Here is a 17,391-nt window from a genome sequence, read left to right as displayed (position 1 = left end):
TCATCTTTAATCTGAGGACTATAACCAATTATTAGAGATCCAAGTCAGAGCGTGCTCACCAATCCTAGTGGAAAATATGCCAGTACAAAAAAACACAGCAGGGGGAACAAAACATAAATTCCAAGAACGCCGAAAGTAACACAATGTGGACCCCGTGAATGACAAATGAAAAAATGGAAACCATAAAATGTGACTGTGGAGGAACGTAAAACGCCTGTCAATGAGCTGTGATTGTGAGTCGCGGTACCTCACACAGCGTTGACCATGGAAGGAAGAATCGTCAGGGTAGAAGACGACGATGAACTGCGACGACGACGATTCCGTCGGCGCGCTGCCGATAACTTTGATGCACCCGAGATGGGGGCAGCAAATTGCTGCAGATCCTGTGCTCCAATAGTCGCCACAGGCTCGCTCTCGATTGACACTGGAAGAAGGTCTGGAAGAGTAGACTCCACGCTGTGGACTGCGGTGGCCGCCGCAGTGGTAGTAATATTAACGGTATCGGCTCCACTTACAGAACTTGAGCTAGAGCTCGATTCCGCATATGCCGTATCGATGCCATCGCTCAGGTCGTTCTCGTGAACGTCATAAAGCACTTCGTCCACAGGCATGCGGTCAAGGATCTCCTTCTTCTCTTCTTTGATCAGTAGCCGTCGTTGCTCAAGCTCATTCGCAGCATCGTCACGTGCGTAGAACAGCAAAACAACATTTCCCTGTGCAAGAACTTCGTCAAGAGTCGCGTCCCGCACGGTCTTGTCGGATACCCGCACCCATGAATCGTCATCCACGCGGCGGTAGGAAATGTAATGTCCAAACGAATGCGATCCAAAATGCACGACAGTGCTCATGAGGCGGTACCACACTTCAGCTCGTGGCGGCAACGGACCGCGCGATGTATCGTTGCACTCGTCCGTGCCGATCGGAACAGAGAGACGTTCCTCCCCGTTTGGTGAAAATTGCGAGAAGAGTCGGCCCAGCCGAATCCGCTCAGCAAAGATAATGCGAGTGTTTTTCTTCCGCGCGATGTCCGCGCGCATGTCGTACTCTGATCGGTTCACATGCAGTGCGAGAGCTGCCGGAGCCCGTGAGAAGGTGACTTGCCGTGTTTTGCGAGAGGCGACAAGCCGTGGCGGCTTATACTTCTCAAACTCGGCGTCAACGATAGTGGGATGGGAAAGCACTTCGGCAATAGCATCGCGACGGGCGGTCAATATTGGCAGAATCTCTTGTGCCATTGATGCCTTTGGCTGTGTCGACCGCTTTGTGGGGGATAGAGATGCTGAGGCGTTGGCGATTAACCTGTCGATGTGTTCATGTGCGGCAGCAAGAGAGCATCGCTGACAGTAGACCTGATCTAACACCTCCGGCGCGGTGTAGAGGTCCAGTAATGAGTCGAGGGTGGCGCTCTCGATTGGGCGTGCGAAGAACGACGGAGTGGAAGAAGACGGGAGAAGAAGCTCTAGCGAAGAGAACGGCTGCTGCCGGAGTGACTGTGTTTCTTTGCAGACAGTGCAAGAGACACGGGCTGACATGAGCCCGTCGAACGGGAGCGACGCTATCCGCACAGGGTCGTCGGCAGGAGTGGATTTCCTCCTTGAGAGACAGGCGCCATCCCGCAGGATCGACTGTATAGAGCTGTCGAGTGACAGGTCAGTCTTGTATTGCTTGACAACTTCTTTCGTGAGTTCTGTGCGCAGGGCATCGAGAAGGGCGAGAAGGAACTCATGAGCATCTTGCTGCTCAGTGTCGGGGGTCCAGCGCTTCGAATGCAGTGCGTAGAGTAGAGCTGCGGGCGAGTAAGCATGCGCTTTCGGCTGCACGGTATTGATTTCTGTGAGAAGCTTGTCGAGAGCGCCAGAGACCTCGAAGTTTAGCGACGAAAGCGGTCTAATCGTATCAGACATGCATGACAGAGAAGCGAGAGACTGGGAGAGTGTGAGGCAATGCAACAACAAACCAAACACTAGCAAACTAACCTGAATAACGGAATTCAGAAAGCACGTGTTACCGGTGTTGACGAGACCACCAAAGAAACCTGGACGCTTCTTGACTTCCAGCGTCTGCGCAGCTGCCCCGGGGTTGAGCCCAAGTTTCAGAGCGCCGGAAGCGTTCTTGAGGTGGTCGTCTTTGGTGGAGGACTGGCGGGCAGCAAACCAGGAGGAAGAACCCCACGTGCCGGGAAATTCAGGCATGAGCCCATTTTCGCCAAACCAGACGACGGTGACGAGGGAAGCGGTGAGTATGGCGAGGCCGACGGCGATGAGGGCGACGATAAGCAGTGCTGTCGAGGGCTTGGCAGTCGCTGCCACTGCTGCTGCTGCCGCTGCGGGTGCAGCAGACAGCAGAGTTGAATCAGACGCCATAGGCGGAAAGCGCTGGAGAAGCAAAGCGGCTTTCAGATGGTGGACTGGCGACAGGGCGGAAGGATGGGGGCGAGGGAGGATTGTGGTAAATGAGATTTTTGCAGCGAGACGGCGAAGCGCATCGCGACGTTGCGTAATGGCGGTTAGGGCTCCGACCTGCGGCGCCGCCATTCTGTGCCAGCTTGCAACTTAACAGATCAGTTGGCGCTGGCAATACAGCAGCCATGATTTGGTGCGATTTCTGCGAGACGGGAGGAGAGGAGGGAGACTAAGGAGGTGGATTATTGAGGTGATTAATGATGGAGCTCTATGCAGCGAAGGCGGGGTGTGCCCGGCCAAGCGATGGCTGTTGGTCGTACTGGTCCAGACGCCAGAGCCAGCGACCAGCAAAGCATATCGTCGACACACGCGCGAATCACGGAGAGGCTCGAGGACGGCGGTGATCCAAGGACTGCGGTGACCCAAGTATAGAGCGCGAAGGGGCTGTTGGCAGTGGCCGACCGCGAGAGGCGCCGAAATGACGCAAGGCCAGCGCAACAAGAGCGCTTTGACGCGACGCGCTCCAGGACGCCAGCTGGATCAAGACTCAGCAGCGTCGTTCTCCAGGCCGGCCTTGAACTCACGCAGGCAGCGTCGGCCAGACAATATGCCGCAAAAGCAACTACACGTTCTCGGAGATACGCCCTGGCACGACGTGCGTGCTCGCGGGCGCCACCGCGTCGCGGGTCCGCAGTCCGTAGAGCAGAACACGAAGTCGCCGTCGACGCGACGCGAAAAGATTTTGCGCGCGGAGGACGCGCGGAGGGCGTGCGGAGGAGATGCGAGGGTTTGAGCGTGTGACCAGCTGTGACCAGCTGTGATCTGCACGTGCCACGCCTCGAAGCGGCAGCGCTCCCGCCGCGGACGAATTCTCGCCGCTGCGATTCGCCAGAAATTCGCGGAAAATCTATTTTGTCGAGTGCGCAAAAATTTATGTGCTTGCAGCGGCGCGGCCTGTGCGTGAGCGCCGCACCTTATATTGCTTCCGCAGGTCATAAGCCGACGCACACTCCGCCACGTCCCGTGCCCGTCTCCACGTCCGCGGCCCGTACTTCCGGGGCGCGGGGCCGTCGCAGTGGCGAAGTGGACATGTGCCCTTCCATGCGTCGCACCATCCCTCGCGACGTCGGCGCCGGCCCTCGCGGGAGGCAAGGCGGCGGCGAGAAGCGAGCCGGCGAGTTGACGGTGGCGGCACGGCGGCGCCAGTGCAGAATTATTCGATGGCAGGTCACAGTCACAGAGAAATTAACTTGCGCTGTGATCGTGACTCGGTAACATATGACGCGAGTTTCGGCGTCTATGGTTGCATTGATTCAGCCGGGCGACGATCGTGCAGCCCCCACGGAATGCGTGCCGTGCTTGCACTGCAAATGGCAGCGCTGAAATAGTGCAGACTGCGTCAGGAGGAGGGCGGCAGGAGGTGGGAAGGGGCGTGGGCGGCGGAGTCGACGGCCTGGCGTCACCGCCGCAGACGCAGAGGCGGTGAAGAAAGCGAAGATGCCCAGCCACACGCCCAAGCCACCGGCCACAGCCGCCCCTGCGCTCCGCAGCACGTCAACACCGCATCACAGCCGCCACCAGCAGCTGACCTGTCTTGATCCCTCCTTCTCTCGTTGGTGCTGGTTGCTGTTGCGTGCTGATTGCGCCTCGTCGCAGCATGCACGAGGCGTCGTGTCAGCTTCTTCCGTCGTGCTGTGGCGGTGCTGCAGGCGGTGCCCATTCGGCGACGGCGACTCTGCGCGCCCGGGGTTGCAGCCTGCGGCGCAGAACATGCGCCACAGTGCCGGGTCCAAGAATAGGAGTCATCGCTGAATCGCCACACACCGCAAAACTGGCGCGCGACGTCGCCAGCCTGGCGGGTATATATACTGTGCCCGTCTCCCAGACTCAGTGCCTGACCCTCATCCTCCACTCACTGCGCGTGTCTCGTCAGCGTCTTCCATACCGTCGTTTCACCACTCGCTAACACCTGCTCACAATGGACTCGGCACGGATATCAGAGTTCTTCTCGAACGTCTACGTCCCAAAGCAACCTACCACCGCCGCCCCAAGCGTGCCGGTTCAGCATCCCTCCCTCATCATGCAGGCCAATACTACCGACGCCTCTCATCGTCTCAAATGTGGCTGCGTCGGCGACGCCTGTGTCTTTGAACACGTCGGCGAATCGTCAGGCGGCAAGAAGGCGCTCTACCGTGCCTATAACGAGCAGTACCATCTTGCGGTCGACCACACAGGCTTCCTCGGCGGCGAGGTCATACCTTCCAGCCCTCCCAAGTCTCGCTCGTCGTCGCCTGCACGGACGCGTTCGATCTCCCCCGCAGCCTCCACGCGCTCGGCGACCACGGCTCTATAGTTATGCTGGCGTGCGCCGGCGCTGCGCGCCGCCGCACTGTCGTCGTCTCCGCGCGTGTATGATTACGGTCTTGATATTTACGATGGGGTATAGTCTGGATATAGTTACGGGCGTCTTTTACTAGTTTGGGTTGTGCTTGCGATGGACATGATTTTGTTTCATCACGTTGGAGTCCGGAATATTTGATTTGTTTGTACTAGTCGCCTCGCGGGCGAGACTCATCTGTACGACAATCGTCACATCATCATCAATAATTACGTTCTATACAGCTATGATATACTTCAGGGTGGCCAGTTGACGGCGCGTAGCGGATCATACTTGCGTACAGCTCTGTAATTCATTTCACCCAGTTCGTAGCGAAGTGGGACCGTGCTGCATGACGGCCACTTGTCAGATCACCAGTGCACCGCAACCCCATCAGCCCACCGCCTCGCGCGACAACATCACTTCCGCAGCTCCCACACTCCGCTGTCATGGCCGAGGCTACCCTCCGCAAGCCGCTCACGCAGCGGCCGCTCGACTTCTTTTACTTTGTCTATTTGTACGTCCGTCGTTCCTTACCCGAGCCGGACCATTCGCGCCAGACCTGACTCAACCACCACAGTATCCTTCACATCTTCGTCACATGCGTCGTCGATTCCGCCGGCCTGCTTCCGCCCTCGCGGCGCGCGTGGTTCCAGACCGCGCTGCTACAGGTTCAGATTGAGCAGAACAAGGACCCGCTCATGGCCAACCCCCCAGTCTGGTTGCGCCTCTATCTCCTTGTCGAGCTCGTCGTGCAGCTGCCGATCTTCATCTTTGGCGCCATTGCCTTGTATAAGAGTGTGTTGCCCCGGTAATTGTCGTTGATGCTCCTGCTGACTCTCCCCCAGACAGCCGGAAAGTCTACATTGCGCTGCTGATCTACGGTGTCAACGCCAGCATCACCACACTCGCGTGCCTAGGCGAGATCGTCTGGGGCTACCCCAACGCCCCGCTCACCTTCGACGAGCGCGCGAGCTTGTTCTGGATATACCTACCAACGTTCCTCATTCCCCTCGCGATGACCATCGACATGGTCGACCGCATGGTCCGCTGGACCATCGTCGACGATGGCGCCAGTGAGGCAAAGAAGAAGGATTGAAACTGGTGGGGTATGATGGCATGATAAGATAGATATAGCATTTTTTGTGTAAAATACTCCTCACTTCTTGTTCCTACTCCGAATATTCTGGACCAGACTCACAGGCAGGCAGAACACGGGGTCTATCGGCGCGAGATCGTCAAAACCCAGTAAGCTCAGCCCCGCGATGCCAAAATGCGTATGCCATACGTCCGCAACGTCGCCTTTGCGATCTGCAATGCCCCCAGCCTCGTCGTCTTGGGCATCGAGTATGAACTCCCGCAACTTGTTCTTATCAATCCAATCCAACCGCCCGAGAATCGCAAGCGATGACAGCACCCACCAACTGTAGCACGTATCGGGCAACTTCTCTGGACGCCCGTTGAGCCCGCCTGATGGTACCTGCCGCTCGCTCAGCCACCAGCACACGAGATCCCGGTCGACCACGCCGGGCTCGTCGAGTCTGCCTGCGATCGCGAGTGCGGCAAGGCAGGTGAAGATTTGTCCTGCGTGGCTCTCGGCCCCGGGAACCATGCCGAAGCCGCCGTCGTAGTTCCGACACAGCGCAATGTACGCGACCGCAGCGTCGATATCGAACTTATGCCGCTCGTCGCGGAACCGGCCGAGCAGCACAAGAGCTTGCATCGAGATATATACAAATCGCGTGTCAAATTCGTCGCCATCGCGGTCGCCGCGGACTGCGCCTGTGGCCTTGTCCTGCAGCGAGCACACATACGCCGCGTGCAGGTCCGCATCGATCTCATCCAGTGCGTCTTGCAGCGCGAGAATCTGGATCGCAGATAGCGTGTACAAAATATGTGCGTCGTGGCCGGGATGAGCGCCGAAGCCGCCGTCGGCGTGCTCGCAGCTCTTCACGTAGGCGATCATTTCGTCTCGCGGCAGCGCGTCCCGTGCGCCCATGAGTTCAAGGGCACATACTCCCCAGTAGATACCACCTGTGTACTTGTCAGCGAGTGTGCTCGTCGTGGATCACCACTCCTCCAATGATTACATACTCACGCGCAGGTGCTCTGACAGCCAGTACTCCAGTTCATCGCGTCTCTGTAGTTATGGTCAGCCTTCTACTACCGCAGTTGGGATATTGGCCGGCGGCATGCTTACGGTGTCTAGCGATTTCACGTACGCGATGTGTTTCTCGCGCAAAAATCTGGTCACCATTGCCGGCGCTGCGTTACAACGCGTTGTTGTGGATGGTGGAGATAGTCGTGTGAGATCCAAGCGAGAGCTTAACTACGATTCCAACTTCGCACTTCACCACTGCACATCAGTCGCATTTCTGTAGACTGGGAGCCACATCTGAGAATTACTAGATTTCTCAAGTGGAGTGCAGCTGGAATTGATAGTGTCGAGCCGTCTTGGATCCGGCACTGTGAGCCTGGTTCTGGCCCCGCTGCTCTACCTCAGTATATGGAACTGCAGAGTGCTCGACACACACATCGCCATCAAATATTTCGAAACGTGCAGAGGCATGCCATCTACATCCTTGTTTTGAAACTTTGTCACCCGCTCCTGTATGTTGCTCGTGCTGCTACCACCTCGTACTCTCAAGCTTTGCATTAGGTTGTATTTGATCTAGTATATACTGTAGGCGAAGGTGGAACGATGATGTTTGTCTTGTACAACACGTAACGGGAGCTTGGTTTGTCTATTTGGACGGGTCGTTGCGCTGGATCGCGCTGTAGCCATGCAGCTTGTGAGTCGGGAGCATTTCGAGATACCGCACTAGCCATTCGTTAGTATTCGCACCTTCTCCACCTTCACTCTCCCCATAAAGAGCACATACGCGCAAGATCTCTGCAGTCCTCGAGGGCGTTGACGCCGCGCGTCTCGTAGCATAGCCGCAGTGCGTCTCGCACCGTCCGCAGCGCATACAGCTTCACCCACTGGTGCTGCATCTCGCTGCGCTGTGCTGCGCGCAGCTGTGCGGGGTCGCTGTAGTCGATCTCATCGAACGAGACCTTCTTCCAGCGCACAAATTCGCCCTTCTTCGGCGTCTCGTTGGCCGTGAATGGGAATGGCAGCTCGCTCATCGTGTGTGTTTTGTGGGTTGGTGGGTAGCTGTGGTGTCGAAACAAAGGGGTGCTCGCCGACGGACCGGGATCGAAGACGAACGGACACAATCGTAGCCGGTGAGTGGTGAAGGGCTAGACGATCGTGGTCGTGGTCGTAGTCGTAGTCGTGGACTCGTCGTGCAGAAGAGTGTGTGTCCGGAAACCGCAGGCGCAGGGTTAAATGACTGCGCGCTGATTGGCTCTTGCGCAACTTGCCTCTTACGGTAGCCGCATTCCGCTTCGAGCAACTGCCCCTGGTTGTCTAGCCAACGAGACCCTTTACTTCTTCTGGTGCAGGATCAACAACTGCAACGACAGTGGTCCCCATCGGTGATGGAAGGTCTGCTCCTCCTTCTCGCATCTCCAGCGCCACTCCACACACAAGCAAGATGTCGCAGTCAAAGCTAAATATTTACAAATCTTTTCTCGCGTCTCCGCTACCCACACTCCTCGTCCCTGACAACGCACATCTCGTTTACGTGACCTCTTGCAAGTCCTTCGTTGGCGCGGACGCCATTGTCACACATTTGCGACAAAGCACTCACGAGATCCGACGGACTGAGAACGTGTTATTCGCGCATGAAAGTGATGATGCTCTTGTGCTTGAGACGATTACGCGAATCGAATTTGTCAATGGCGCTGGTGCGTACGCGCCCGGTCTTGACATGAATTTCGTGGTGAACAATGCGGTGACTGTGCCAATTGTAAGTCGTGAGAAGTTTTTGCAACGCGAAGATATGAAAATCTAATACTTTGTGCAGGTGCACATTGTCGAGTTTGAGGGATCTGTGGTGAAGAACGTCAGAATGTCATGGGACCAGGGCACGATGCTCAAGCAACTCAAAGTCATCGGCGCTGTTGGCAATCCGTGGCCTATTTTTAGCGGCGAGCAGCAGCAGAAGGCTATCATGGCAGCCAAGGGTTAGTAGTAAACTGAGAGTGGTTGTGCCTTGCAAAGTAATAACACAAGAACAGACGCTGCTAATGTTATTACGGCGGCGACATATACAACACCACAGACACACCAACAGGCTAGAGTCGCACAAGAGCCGCCATTCAGGCACACACACGCCTCTGCTGCCCAAAACTTTTCACACTTCGCGTTCGGCAGCGGCAGTCCCGAGCACACGATTCCTGCCTCCGCAGTTCCAGAACGAGTGCCGTCGCCTAACATTCTACACAAATCTGTCCGACAGCAACAGCAGCTCATGACCCCACGCGCCTCAACCGCCAAGAACTTCTCCCACTTTGCCTTTGGCACCCCCGACCACCTGACATCCACCACTTCTGACGCGGTCGTCAGCCTTCGCGACGGCCCGCAGCCGCGTTTCAAGACGCGCACTAATATGCGCCCGCAGCCGGATACCTTGCAATGGGACTATGACAGCCAGACAGGTGTGGATGAAGACAGGGTCGCGCACAGTCGCCGCGGTCGCGACGCCAGCGATGGTTATAAGAATGATATGCAGTACACATTCGAAATTACGGACGTATCTCCAGCGCCTAGGTCAAAGCCGCAGACTGCAAGTTCTGTGGCAGATACGAGGACATATGAGGATATGCTTCCCACAGTGTCGAACGCGGATAGCAGTGATAATGAAGAGGTACCGTTGTCGCGAAGTGGAAGCATTAGCGGCAACCGTGGCGGGAAAGGAGGTTGGCAGAACAAGTCTGCAACAAACGTACCGATAACCGTTGGTGTCAATGGTGCGAGACCGACGTACAACTGGATGTGCTATGAAGACACTAGCGATGACGACAGTACGGAGATAGTCTCAGCCGCGAAGGCTACCGAGGCGACCGCGAAGCCACTTGGCACACTGACACAAAACCGGACAAACATGACAACCGGCCTATCTGCGATCACTGCCAAGAGCGACAACAACCCGCGAACGCCAAAGATTCCTGGTGGCCGCGCGCAGACTCCGCAGTGGTCATTTTCCATGGGCTACGAGTCTGACGAGAACGCGTCTTCCGGCATTCGTCAGCGCAGCGTGTCCGCCGCCCCTGTCATCGTCGCCGCCCCCGCGACTTCGTCTGCAGTACTGCCGAAAGTTAAAGCCGCGCAGCAGATGCGGCAGGGACATCCTGCAGCGCGTCGTGCGGCGTCGGTGCAGGGACAGTTTACCGCGTCGTGGAGTTTTGGCGGCGATGAAGAGTAAAGATCCCGCCGGATGAGGAAGAGCTAGCAAATGGGTTTTTGAACGGGTGCAGGAGTTCCAACGAATATGTGTACTGTATTTTGTGTTAGCTAGTAATGATAAATCAGTAAATGATTACAAGAGCGATAATACACCACTGGCTACTATGAGCTTCTACATCAGCAATGATGCAGCGAACTAATGGTGGAGGGGTGGCGGCGAGAGCAAATGAATGAAGAGCAATCGAGTGAGTTTGAGTGGACGCGTACTCAAGACATTCTACAAATTATAAATTAAGGAAGACGGAAGTAGAGTCTCCACAAAATGTTCTTTAATATCTCTCCATTGACCCGCCACTTCCACGACAGCTAGATTTAGTTCATGTGAGAAGGACCTGGCTGATTGTTCTACTCTCCCCTCAGAACGACGAGATTCGCTTCGCGACAGCGCGCGTACCTCCTGCATGTGCTAGACTTGTTGTGATGACAGGAGGAGAGTAACGGAACCCCTCGCGCGTTTCACGGTACCGATGCCGTCGAATCGGTCATGAAGCTAGAGAGCGCAAGGGAGCCACGCCCGATCTTGGTGACCACAGTGTAGCGCGATAAGTGCGCAGAACGGTTGCAAGTCGTGACTCAAGCGGTCTGGGCAAGGCCACGATCGAATTGCCGGCGCTGTGGCTTCCAGCATGGTCGTGTGTCCATCATAGATCTATTACAGCGCTGGTGTATGTTAGTTGAGACAGCCTCGCACCAACATGGAGGTGGTTGGCATTAGATGGACCGGCGTGCTGACCGGGGGAGAATTGCGGTAAACGACACAGTACTGGTGACTACTCTGATGCATTGCTGCATAATGTTAGTAAGACGATGCTCATGTGTGGTTGGTGACAGACAAAGCTATGGTAGTGGCTGGCGACAAGGCAGATTGCCACGAGTGCCGGGAGAAAAGAGGAGTGGAAAGGGAACACCGCCGATTTAGCTTGTACGTGCATTACAAACAAATCAGGCAGCGTGTTGGTGCCCTGGGCCAAAGTCACGTCGTGTAGCACTTAGACCAAGACTTGCTGTCTGCCCACCTTGTGGCCGTACACAAACGCAAAGAGGCAGCAGCTGAAAAGTCGGCGCGATAGTTATGCCTTGGCATATGCACGTTCGCATGCATTAGCGTGCGGTTAAAATGTTTGCACCGGCACACGAGAATCGACGTAGGACGTCCGCGACTTCACGCGCAACTTCGCTGTCATTAACAGTTCACCACGATTCGCCAGCAGTTTCAGTAAGGAATAAAATAAGATGCAAACTATGATATTATAACGCCAATGCGATGCAATTTTCGTATGAAACCCGCGCCGTATTAGATGTCTATATGGGCAATGCATTGGTAACCCCCACCGTCCTGTTCACTGCGTTGGCCCATTTTGCAGATCTCAAGCCTGTTAATCTGAATCGTGTCAGAAAAATCAAAGTTTTGAAACTCGGCTAATAAAGCCGTAGCGTCAAATGATGGCCGCCCTCCTCGGCGTGCATTGATGCCCAATCGTTCTGTATTGTTCAGTGAAGGAGTGCCACGCGACGAGCGTGTGGTCGCGTAGACGGTATTAATCATGGTCGCGTGCAGCACCACACCTTCTTCTTTCTCGTCTTCCTTTGGGTCCTGACTACCGCCGTTGTTTCTATTTCGCCCAGACTTCTTCCGCTTGTTCTCAGGAAGCAATAGTCCGCGCTCGTCAAAATATATCCTCACCGAGTCCGCAAACTCCTGCACGCTGGTTCCTTTTCTCCCTCTTGAAAGATCCTCGACCCCGGCAAATACAACATTCGCGCGTTTCGTGTTTGCCCCAGGAAACATGCGCAACCCACGCAGTCGCACCGCCATCCCTCGGTCCGCTTGTCGCTCGACGCCAAACGCGCGTAACGCGGCAACACCTTCGCGGACTGCTTCAGGCGTCGGCCATCGCGCGATGGCTATGGTCAAATGTAGTGTTCGAGCTGGCCGGATAGCACATGGATCGACGATCTGGACGGCGTCGTTACTGCAGCACCGCTCGCAAAGATGGTAAAGGCCATTAACGATGCGTGCCGGGATCGGCGCGGGGAAGGCGGGGACAAGCGGAAGAGCCAAAAAGTGCGTTGGCGGACCACGCGCAGCGGCAGAGGACATTGTCGCCAGCGCCGTGGTTATGGTTGTAGTCCAGAGCAGTTTTGAGAAGACCGCCGGGTGTGGTGTGAGAGGTCTGTGGGTTAGGACTTTGGGCAAGGGTTCACAGTGATTTTTGAATGAGTTCACGCGCCTCTTCAGCAACAATCAAGAGAACCGTATACACAAGCCACCAAGATGAAGCTCACGGCGGATCTGATTAACTCGTCGCCGTCATACATAAACACCCTTAAGGACCGCGAGCTATCATTACGTGGTATGATTCTCCTGTTCCTTACTATGCCTCCGTGCACGGATCTAACATCCCCAGGCCACCGTATCCCGCTCTTAGAAAACCTCGGCGCGTCTAAAGACCTGAACGACACCATCGACCTTACTGACAACGATCTCACACACCTTACAAATTTACCACGGCTCCCTCGTCTGCGCCGCCTGCTGCTAGCGCGCAACCGTATCGCACATATTGCACCGCCGCCTGCTCTGGCAAATGCTGTGCCAAACTTGACAACACTCGTTTTGACCAGTAATACGATTGGTAGCCTGGATGAGATCGACAATCTTAGTGAACTGAAGAAGCTCGCATACCTGACGCTTATAGATAATCCCGTTACCAGGAAAGAGGTGTGTATATGTCTCTCATTCCGAACGCTAATCCCTCAACTAACACTGCATCGCAGAACTACCGGTTATACGTCATCGCAAAAGTCCCGAGCGTGCGAATACTTGATTTTCAAAAGGTCAAGCAATCCGAGCGCGAGGAAGCTAGAAGTCTATATGGCGGGCACGACGAAGAAGAGGACGGCAGCGGTGAAGAGGACGAGGACATGAGCTAGGCTCCTCAGTCTCGTATGCCTCACTTTGCATACTATCACTAATGTACACTACAACTTATCTCTCTCAAGTTGGAAGCGGTATTCTAATTGACAGTTGGTACGGCCATGCAAACACGAACACTACCAAACGACCAGCCATTGTACTCGTACAAACCAAATTACCAATTCTCACAGCAAAGCAAACACAAAATAATACAAAAGCCAGACACGCTTTTGTCCGTCGATTCGTAGAGTTGTCATGCAACCTATTTTATACGACGCCGCGTCTACAATACAAGAAACAAGCCCAAGAACGTAGCGCCAAACGACAGTGTCAAGCCCGCAGAGTTCACGTTAACACCGGCAGCTGCCGCGGTGGAAGTCGTCGAAGTGGCGGAGGAAGCGGAAGAAGCCGAAGTCATAGTACTGTTGTCATCAGTGGCGCCGGTCGTGGCAACTACAGTAGTCGACGCGGCAACGCTTGAGGTCGGTGCCGTGGTGGAGGACATGACGGTGGATGAGGCACTGGAAGACACATACGTGTTTGTGCTGTCAACGATAGTCTCATCAGACACGATGGTGATGGTCTATGACTGTTAGTTTGAGACACTGTAGCAGATAGGGATACGACATACAGTATTATCGTAGAGGTTTCCGTTCACATCATAGATGTCGTATGTGGTCTGCGTATTATTGATGGCAATCCACTTGCCGACATTGTTGTTTCCGCTGCCATTGACCATCATACTCTCCGCATCCGAGGGGAAAGTTGGGAGGGAGAAAGACGCGTTGAATGACGAATCCAGAGATTCAATGTATGACGAGTTGCACGCGGGAGTGGAGACATTGTTGATGTACGAGCTAGAGATGAATGTCTCGTAGGTCATATTGGCGTATGCCTCTTGAAGGTTCACGTAGTCCTGTTTCAGGCTGACAGAGCCGTTGGAGTTTATGGTGACGAGACCATAGTTATTGTCCTCTTCGGCGTACTCGTATACAAGACCACCATCAAAGACCTCGAGCATGGACGAAATGTAAACACCGCCGTTGACCTCAGTGAAGGTACGCGGGATGACCGCATTGCAGCCATACTCGGAGAAGAAGAGCGGGATAGCAGAGTCAGCGAACAACGTCTGGAGAGTCGAGTAGCCCGAGGTTTGGAAAGTGCTCTGGCCAGAGCACCACGAGTACGAGTTGAGACCGTAGAAGTCCGAGCGCGAGATTAACGAGTCCGTGGTCGCGTTGTCAGCACACTGCAGGTACTCCCAGCCCGCGACGCGTAGGGTCGAATCGTCCGAGGAAGAGTATCCGACCGGGATTTCACGCGTCGCGTGGCGTTTAATGTAGTTCTTCAAGTCGCGCTGCACAGCGCGGATATAAGGTGGGCTGACTGCAGCCGACGTCGCGTCGTTGAAGACCTCATTGCCGGAAATAAAACCAAGTAGGTTCTGGTATCCCATAAACGCATCCGCAATGGCAAACACGCGGCCGAGGTAATCAGAATTGTACGAGTTTGCGGGGTCGTCGCGCTGTAGGGACTCGCCGCTGAGGGGGCTGTTGATGTCGAGGAGCAGGTAGATGCCGACAGCGTTTAAAATGGACATGCACGCGTCGTGGTTGAGCCACGGACTGACCGTGTATACCCGGATGGTATTCACGCCAAGCGCCTGAAGTAGGTACGCGTCGCGAAGGCAGACATCTTCGTCGGAGAGTACGTCCGAAGACGCGGAGTCGCTGTAGTCGGAGGACCCGCCCGGCTGGTAGTCCACACCAACGACGACAAAGGGGTTTCCGTCGTAGTCAACAAACATGTTGTCCTTCGCAGAGATAGGCAGCAGTGCGCACGCGCACCATGCCGCGCAGAGCGAGGCGAAGACAAGGCGAGGAAGCAGCATTGTGGAGCGGACTGAGTGGCCGGGTGAGAAAGGAAGGACGGCGGGGAAGAAGCAGGCCGTTCTGAGTTTCGCGCTGTTCGAACTGACGCGCCGAAGTGTTTACGCGTCACGTGACTTCCATGCGACCAAAAATATGCCGTTCTATCTACTCCTACAACAGCTACTTCTCCACGCGCCACTTGCTCAGCTCCAGCGTCTGCAGGTACTCAATCCGTCGCCGGATCCACGTGAAAAACAGCGTCGCACCGATGGCAACACACAGCACGTTCGTGATGTAGTATCCGTCCACCTTGGTGCTGCATACCGCGCCCTCGATGTTTGTGCACCGCTGCCGCTCCACCTGCGAGGAGCACGAGAACTGCTCAAACGGCGTACTCTTGTATGATGGCCCCGCTTCGCATGTGGCCTTGGTAAAGTAGTCCACCGCAAACATGACCAGCACACGTGGCCACTGCCCGCCGAGGTTGGACACCGTATTCAGGGTAGTCATGTAGGTGCCACCAATCGTCGGGTCTGCGATCTGCGTGTGGAATGCGTTGATGGATACGAACTGCACCGTGCTCATAAACGACCCGAGCACGTGCACGAGGATCACGATGAGCAGGTACCCAGGGCCCGCGCCGCCAGCTGGGAAGCACATGACGACTAGCTGCGCGAGCAACGCCGCACCAAGACGGCCCATGAATCCGCCAACCCACGGTCGCAGCGGACGCGATCCAACGGACCACTTGGCAGCGTAGTAGCCAAAGATGATCTCAAAAGGGAAATCGATGAGCACCGTCAGCGCGAGGTCCTCCTTCGACAGACCCTTCTCTAGCAGCTTCAGGTTCGTAACCGCGTCGTTAGCCTGGAATCCAAACTTGGCCACCAGATGGATGCAGATAAAAAGCTGCACATTGGAGAGCTTCGCAATCTTCCACATCGCAGTGTACACGTCCTTGATGCCGCCGCGGCCACTGCGCACATCTGGACCTGGCTTCTCCTCCTTCTTTCCGACCAGCAACAGCAGCGTCATAAGCAAGTACGTCCAGCCCCAGAACTTGAGGTAGGTGGGCATGGACAGTAGCCCGATGTCGAGAGGCTTGGTACGGAAGTACTTGTTTGCAAACTCAGGCGAGTTGAGTGCAAGAAAAACTGTGAACGACAAAAAGTAGCCTGTATTGAGACCGATGGTCTGCGCGGTGGACGCGTACGACAAGTTCGCGTGTGAGAGCAATGTGAGCGCCCATCCGTCGACGGCCACATCCTGTGTGGCGCAGAGAAATACAAGAATAAAAAAGACGAGCGTGATCGTTCCAAGATGCTCCTCGGCGTTGGCAAGAAGGCTCTCGACGTGAGAACCGAGCCAGAGCAGCATGATCGCGCTGACGGTCTGTATAGGCACAATCCAGCTCTTGCGGCGACCAAGGCGGCGCGAGTAGATCGCGTCGACAATCGGACTCCAAAGCAACTTCATCGAGTACGGATACGACGCGAGTGAGAAAAGACCCACTTGTCCGTAAGATAACTTGCTCTTCAGCAAGAACGGCACAGAGCCCATTGCAAGGCCGACAGGTACTCCCTGGAGGAGGTAGAGCACACAGAGCAACGCGAAGTTGCGCTGGTCGGCCGGCGGTAATGATAGTAGAGACACCGAGGCGGAATGGGAACCACCAACAGCGTCGTCGCTGGCATCGCCGGTAGCGCGTGCGGTCAAAGCGGAAGGCGCACCGCGTACGCGCTGTTTGATGTCGGAAAATTCATGTGCCGAGCTATTGCTGCTTCGCGTGCTGTCGTCGTCACCACTAACATACTGCGGCAGGCCCGCGGAGGACATGCTGCGCCGACGCGGGGGCACGGAGACATGGTGCATGCCGTCGAAATTGGACGCACCGAGATCATCGAGCTCCAGCTGCGCGCCGTCTTCTTCATAATAATACGCGGCTGCGCCCTCGCGCATGTCGGTGGTGGCGGTGGTAGTAGTGCCGGTGCTTGTTGTTATCGTAGTCTTTCTAAGTTGTGTGGTTGCGGAGGAGGCGAGGGCGGTTGTGGTCGCTGCGGGGGACGCGTCTGATAGTGGTGGGGAAGAGGTGGAGGAAGCAATGGCTGCGGAGACAACTTTGTCCGCGCCTGTGCTCTTTGCCGATTGCTTAGCGGGCGTGCGCCGATGCGGCATCGCAGACGCTGAAGATGGAGGAGTGTGTCGGCGTGAGAAGCACGCAAGAGAGGACGCAGAAAGTGTGTTTAGACTTAGGGAAGAAGCACAGGATGTCAGCGAAGAAGTTGGAGGAATAGGGCGTGCCGGCAGATCAACTCGTGCACCTCGAACGAATTTCTACGGCCAATTGCTGTACGCGGAATACTGTGACATCGCACGGCAAGTCTGAAATAATATACATCCACTATCTACTCTTCTCTGGCCCTGTTTTCTGTTCATATGGCGCAGTTCTGCCCCCGAGGTTGCTGTGCTGATCG

The 17,391-nt window shown here is 55.6% G+C and overlaps 9 protein-coding genes across 9 annotated transcripts; 3 read left to right on the top strand and 6 right to left on the bottom strand.

Moving 5' to 3' along the window:
• Positions 1-248: 248 nt before the first annotated feature.
• Positions 249-2,192, bottom strand: V1518DRAFT_372108 (uncharacterized protein; the record flags this gene model as incomplete). Its single annotated transcript, XM_066901381.1, has 3 exons — positions 249-424; positions 512-1,925; positions 1,977-2,192. 3 exons carry the CDS (start codon positions 2,190-2,192, stop codon positions 249-251), a joined length of 1,806 nt encoding a protein of 601 aa, XP_066760772.1.
• A 2,909-nt stretch (positions 2,193-5,101) lies between these two features.
• V1518DRAFT_413700 (transmembrane protein 6/97) lies at positions 5,102-5,961 on the top strand. Its single transcript, XM_066903374.1, has 3 exons — positions 5,102-5,296; positions 5,360-5,577; positions 5,628-5,961. Exons 1-3 carry the CDS (start codon positions 5,229-5,231, stop codon positions 5,876-5,878), a joined length of 537 nt encoding a protein of 178 aa, XP_066760771.1. The 5' UTR covers positions 5,102-5,228; the 3' UTR covers positions 5,879-5,961.
• On the bottom strand, positions 5,896-7,119 carry V1518DRAFT_413696 (terpenoid cyclases/protein prenyltransferase alpha-alpha toroid). The gene is made up of 3 exons (XM_066903373.1): positions 6,980-7,119; positions 6,874-6,919; positions 5,896-6,813 (listed from the first exon to the last, which is right to left on the bottom strand). Exons 1-3 carry the CDS (start codon positions 7,034-7,036, stop codon positions 5,939-5,941), a joined length of 978 nt encoding a protein of 325 aa, XP_066760770.1. The 5' UTR covers positions 7,037-7,119; the 3' UTR covers positions 5,896-5,938.
• Positions 7,120-7,364: 245 nt separating this feature from the next.
• On the bottom strand, positions 7,365-8,068 carry V1518DRAFT_413694 (uncharacterized protein). Its single transcript, XM_066903372.1, has 2 exons — positions 7,662-8,068; positions 7,365-7,600 (listed from the first exon to the last, which is right to left on the bottom strand). Exons 1-2 carry the CDS (start codon positions 7,906-7,908, stop codon positions 7,524-7,526), a joined length of 324 nt encoding a protein of 107 aa, XP_066760769.1. The 5' UTR covers positions 7,909-8,068; the 3' UTR covers positions 7,365-7,523.
• Positions 8,069-8,318: 250 nt separating this feature from the next.
• Positions 8,319-9,434, top strand: V1518DRAFT_359058 (uncharacterized protein; the record flags this gene model as incomplete). Its single annotated transcript, XM_066901202.1, is given in 3 exon segments — positions 8,319-8,633; positions 8,691-8,854; positions 8,870-9,434. Coding segments are annotated over 3 exon segments (1,044 nt in total), but the record flags the coding sequence as incomplete, so codon positions are not given.
• A 1,805-nt stretch (positions 9,435-11,239) lies between these two features.
• Positions 11,240-12,313, bottom strand: V1518DRAFT_207514 (kinase A anchor protein). Its single transcript, XM_066900907.1, has one exon. The coding sequence runs from the start codon at positions 12,231-12,233 to the stop codon at positions 11,427-11,429; it is 807 nt and encodes a 268-aa protein (XP_066760767.1). The 5' UTR covers positions 12,234-12,313; the 3' UTR covers positions 11,240-11,426.
• A 94-nt stretch (positions 12,314-12,407) lies between these two features.
• On the top strand, positions 12,408-13,063 carry V1518DRAFT_426270 (leucine-rich repeat-domain-containing protein; the record flags this gene model as incomplete). Its single annotated transcript, XM_066905974.1, has 3 exons — positions 12,408-12,486; positions 12,541-12,851; positions 12,908-13,063. 3 exons carry the CDS (start codon positions 12,408-12,410, stop codon positions 13,061-13,063), a joined length of 546 nt encoding a protein of 181 aa, XP_066760766.1.
• On the bottom strand, positions 13,008-15,073 carry V1518DRAFT_413687 (Glucanosyltransferase-domain-containing protein). Its single transcript, XM_066903371.1, has 2 exons — positions 13,678-15,073; positions 13,008-13,629 (listed from the first exon to the last, which is right to left on the bottom strand). The coding sequence occupies exons 1-2, from the start codon at positions 14,935-14,937 to the stop codon at positions 13,330-13,332; spliced, it is 1,560 nt and encodes a 519-aa protein (XP_066760765.1). The 5' UTR covers positions 14,938-15,073; the 3' UTR covers positions 13,008-13,329.
• On the bottom strand, positions 15,053-17,186 carry V1518DRAFT_413686 (acetyl-coenzyme A transporter 1-domain-containing protein). The gene has a single exon (XM_066903370.1). The coding sequence runs from the start codon at positions 17,090-17,092 to the stop codon at positions 15,098-15,100; it is 1,995 nt and encodes a 664-aa protein (XP_066760764.1). The 5' UTR covers positions 17,093-17,186; the 3' UTR covers positions 15,053-15,097.
• Between the last annotated feature and the right edge of the window lie 205 nt (positions 17,187-17,391).

This window comes from Limtongia smithiae, assembly GCF_038497785.1.
Source record: "Limtongia smithiae strain NRRL Y-17922 unplaced genomic scaffold V1518scaffold_3, whole genome shotgun sequence".
NCBI classification, from domain to species: Eukaryota; Fungi; Ascomycota; class Lipomycetes; order Lipomycetales; family Lipomycetaceae; genus Limtongia; species Limtongia smithiae.
This window is presented reverse-complemented; position numbering and strand designations above follow the sequence as displayed.

Bases quoted from the DNA above. Each gene is read 5' to 3' on its own strand.
- V1518DRAFT_413694 (XM_066903372.1), bottom strand. From the start codon at position 7,908: ATGAGCGAGCTGCCATTCCCATTCACGGCCAACGAGACGCCGAAGAAG. The intron at 7,601-7,661 runs GTATGTGCTCTT...ACGAATGGCTAG, and splicing joins GGACTGCAGAGATCTTGCGC to TGCGGTATCTCGAAATGCTC.
- V1518DRAFT_207514 (XM_066900907.1), bottom strand. From the start codon at position 12,233: ATGTCCTCTGCCGCTGCGCGTGGTCCGCCAACGCACTTTTTGGCTCTT.
- V1518DRAFT_413687 (XM_066903371.1), bottom strand. From the start codon at position 14,937: ATGCTGCTTCCTCGCCTTGTCTTCGCCTCGCTCTGCGCGGCATGGTGC. The intron at 13,630-13,677 runs GTATGTCGTATC...TAACAGTCATAG, and splicing joins GAAACCTCTACGATAATACT to ACCATCACCATCGTGTCTGA.
- V1518DRAFT_413700 (XM_066903374.1), top strand. From the start codon at position 5,229: ATGGCCGAGGCTACCCTCCGCAAGCCGCTCACGCAGCGGCCGCTCGAC. The intron at 5,297-5,359 runs GTACGTCCGTCG...CAACCACCACAG, and splicing joins TTCTTTTACTTTGTCTATTT to TATCCTTCACATCTTCGTCA. The intron at 5,578-5,627 runs GTGTGTTGCCCC...ACTCTCCCCCAG, and splicing joins CGCCATTGCCTTGTATAAGA to ACAGCCGGAAAGTCTACATT.
- V1518DRAFT_413686 (XM_066903370.1), bottom strand. From the start codon at position 17,092: ATGCCGCATCGGCGCACGCCCGCTAAGCAATCGGCAAAGAGCACAGGC.
- V1518DRAFT_413696 (XM_066903373.1), bottom strand. From the start codon at position 7,036: ATGGTGACCAGATTTTTGCGCGAGAAACACATCGCGTACGTGAAATCG. The intron at 6,920-6,979 runs GTAAGCATGCCG...CCATAACTACAG, and splicing joins ACGTGAAATCGCTAGACACC to AGACGCGATGAACTGGAGTA. The intron at 6,814-6,873 runs GTATGTAATCAT...ACAAGTACACAG, and splicing joins GTCAGAGCACCTGCGCGTGA to GTGGTATCTACTGGGGAGTA.